The sequence below is a fragment of the Octopus bimaculoides genome, chromosome 3 (assembly GCF_001194135.2).
Source record: "Octopus bimaculoides isolate UCB-OBI-ISO-001 chromosome 3, ASM119413v2, whole genome shotgun sequence".
Classification (NCBI taxonomy): Eukaryota; Metazoa; Mollusca; class Cephalopoda; order Octopoda; family Octopodidae; genus Octopus; species Octopus bimaculoides.
In genome coordinates this window covers 167,600,649-167,602,131 of record NC_068983.1, presented here as the reverse complement: position 1 = coordinate 167,602,131, position 1,483 = coordinate 167,600,649, and the positions used below count along the sequence as shown (strand labels likewise).

The window sequence follows — 1,483 nt, the reverse complement described above, 5'->3', positions numbered from 1 at the left end:
TGTGGAGAGCAACCCCAGCAGAAATCAAGACTATGATTTAAGGATTGTGTAAGATCCTCGTTGAAAGCATGGGAAGTCAGTTGTGAAAGCAATGCTTGTTAACACCACCAATGGAAGAAACAAGTAAAGGAAGGAGTTGGTGTTTTTGAAAGAAATACGCATTTTCCATGCAGAATTTCAATTAGCTGCTCAAAAGCGCACAACAACCTGTGCAGTGAAGGAGGGGGGGAGCTTGGTCTGTAATATCTGTGGATGTTTATCAAGGGCTGAGCTTATTAGTCACCAGCAAAGCCACAAGTGTAAAGTGTAAATTTGTCTGAGTTTACAGGATTCATAATGGTCAGTGATGACCTTCATTAGTCACAAGTGAACAGCTATAATTTATGCGTGTATGTGTATGTATGTATGTGTTTATCTCTGTGTCATGGTATTACAATAGTTGTTAACGAGTGTCACTGTCATTCATTTCTAATATCCTGCGAAAACATGTCTGGCAACAGGGAAAGATTACTTACTTAGAAACAGTAATCTTTAAAAAGCTAAGATTTAAGGCAAGAGAAAGCTTCATCTGACATATATTCACCAAATTCAGACTTTAAGCAGAACAGTAAAAATACTGAAGACTTGTCTAAAGTGTAGTATGCAACAGTTGTTTATGTGGAAATCCCAATGATAGGGCTTTGGTTGTTAATTAGGAGTCAGTCTCTTCTTCATAGGATAATTTCAAAGGATTAAAATAAAAGACCATGCATTCACATGAAAGTAAAATTCAGTCCTGAATTTTAAAATATAACAATTAATAACAGATATGAGAAAGCCAAAACATGCAATGCTTACTCTGGAGTGAGTTTTTCTTCCTCGTCTTGCAGATCTGGTAACTTTTCTAGTCCAACAGACAATCTTAAATTATCTACTTCATCCTTAAGAGGTGTATATTCTTCATAGAGTCTCTTTGTAGAATCTAGTGCCTTATTTCGCTCCTCTTCAGCTTGTTTGATCGTTGTTTCCATCTATAATCAAAACACAAATAGAAAAAAAAGTAAAATAAAATTCAAAAATTATTAAAAAAATAAAAGTAAAGATGAAAATAAAATATATTATTCTAAAGATTAATTAACTTGTGTACTGTTTTTGTTAACTACTCCAATTCACATCCAAAGTCTACCTTTTCTGTCCCAGCCTGCCTCTGATCGCACTACATCTCTTGTGTATCCATTGTTTATATTGGATTCAAAATACAGTCTTCTTATCAACTGCTTTTCTGCACATAAAAGCATGGTTGCCTTCTTGGTATCAATAATCTTGTTTTCTTCATTGTTAACTAAATCTTGTATTTGTGAGGTTTACTTTAAAACCTCTCAATTATAAAACATTATAATTTACTGCTATTTGTAAATAATATATTTCTAAGAAAAGCTTTAAATAATGTGAGAAATCAGGCAAGATAGGTAAGGTGATGCCAATAAATGAAGACAAAGTAAGA

The 1,483-nt window shown here is 33.4% G+C and overlaps 1 protein-coding gene across 1 annotated transcript in view; it reads right to left on the bottom strand.

The window, feature by feature from the left end:
- LOC106874642 (zinc finger C4H2 domain-containing protein) overlaps positions 1–1,483 on the bottom strand; it is an 11,919-nt gene that overhangs the window by 6,937 nt on the left and 3,499 nt on the right. Inside the window, exon 3 of the mRNA XM_014922439.2 lies at positions 838–1,010. Coding sequence (XP_014777925.1) covers positions 838–1,010 — 173 coding nt within the window. The remainder of the gene's footprint in view (positions 1–837; positions 1,011–1,483) is intronic.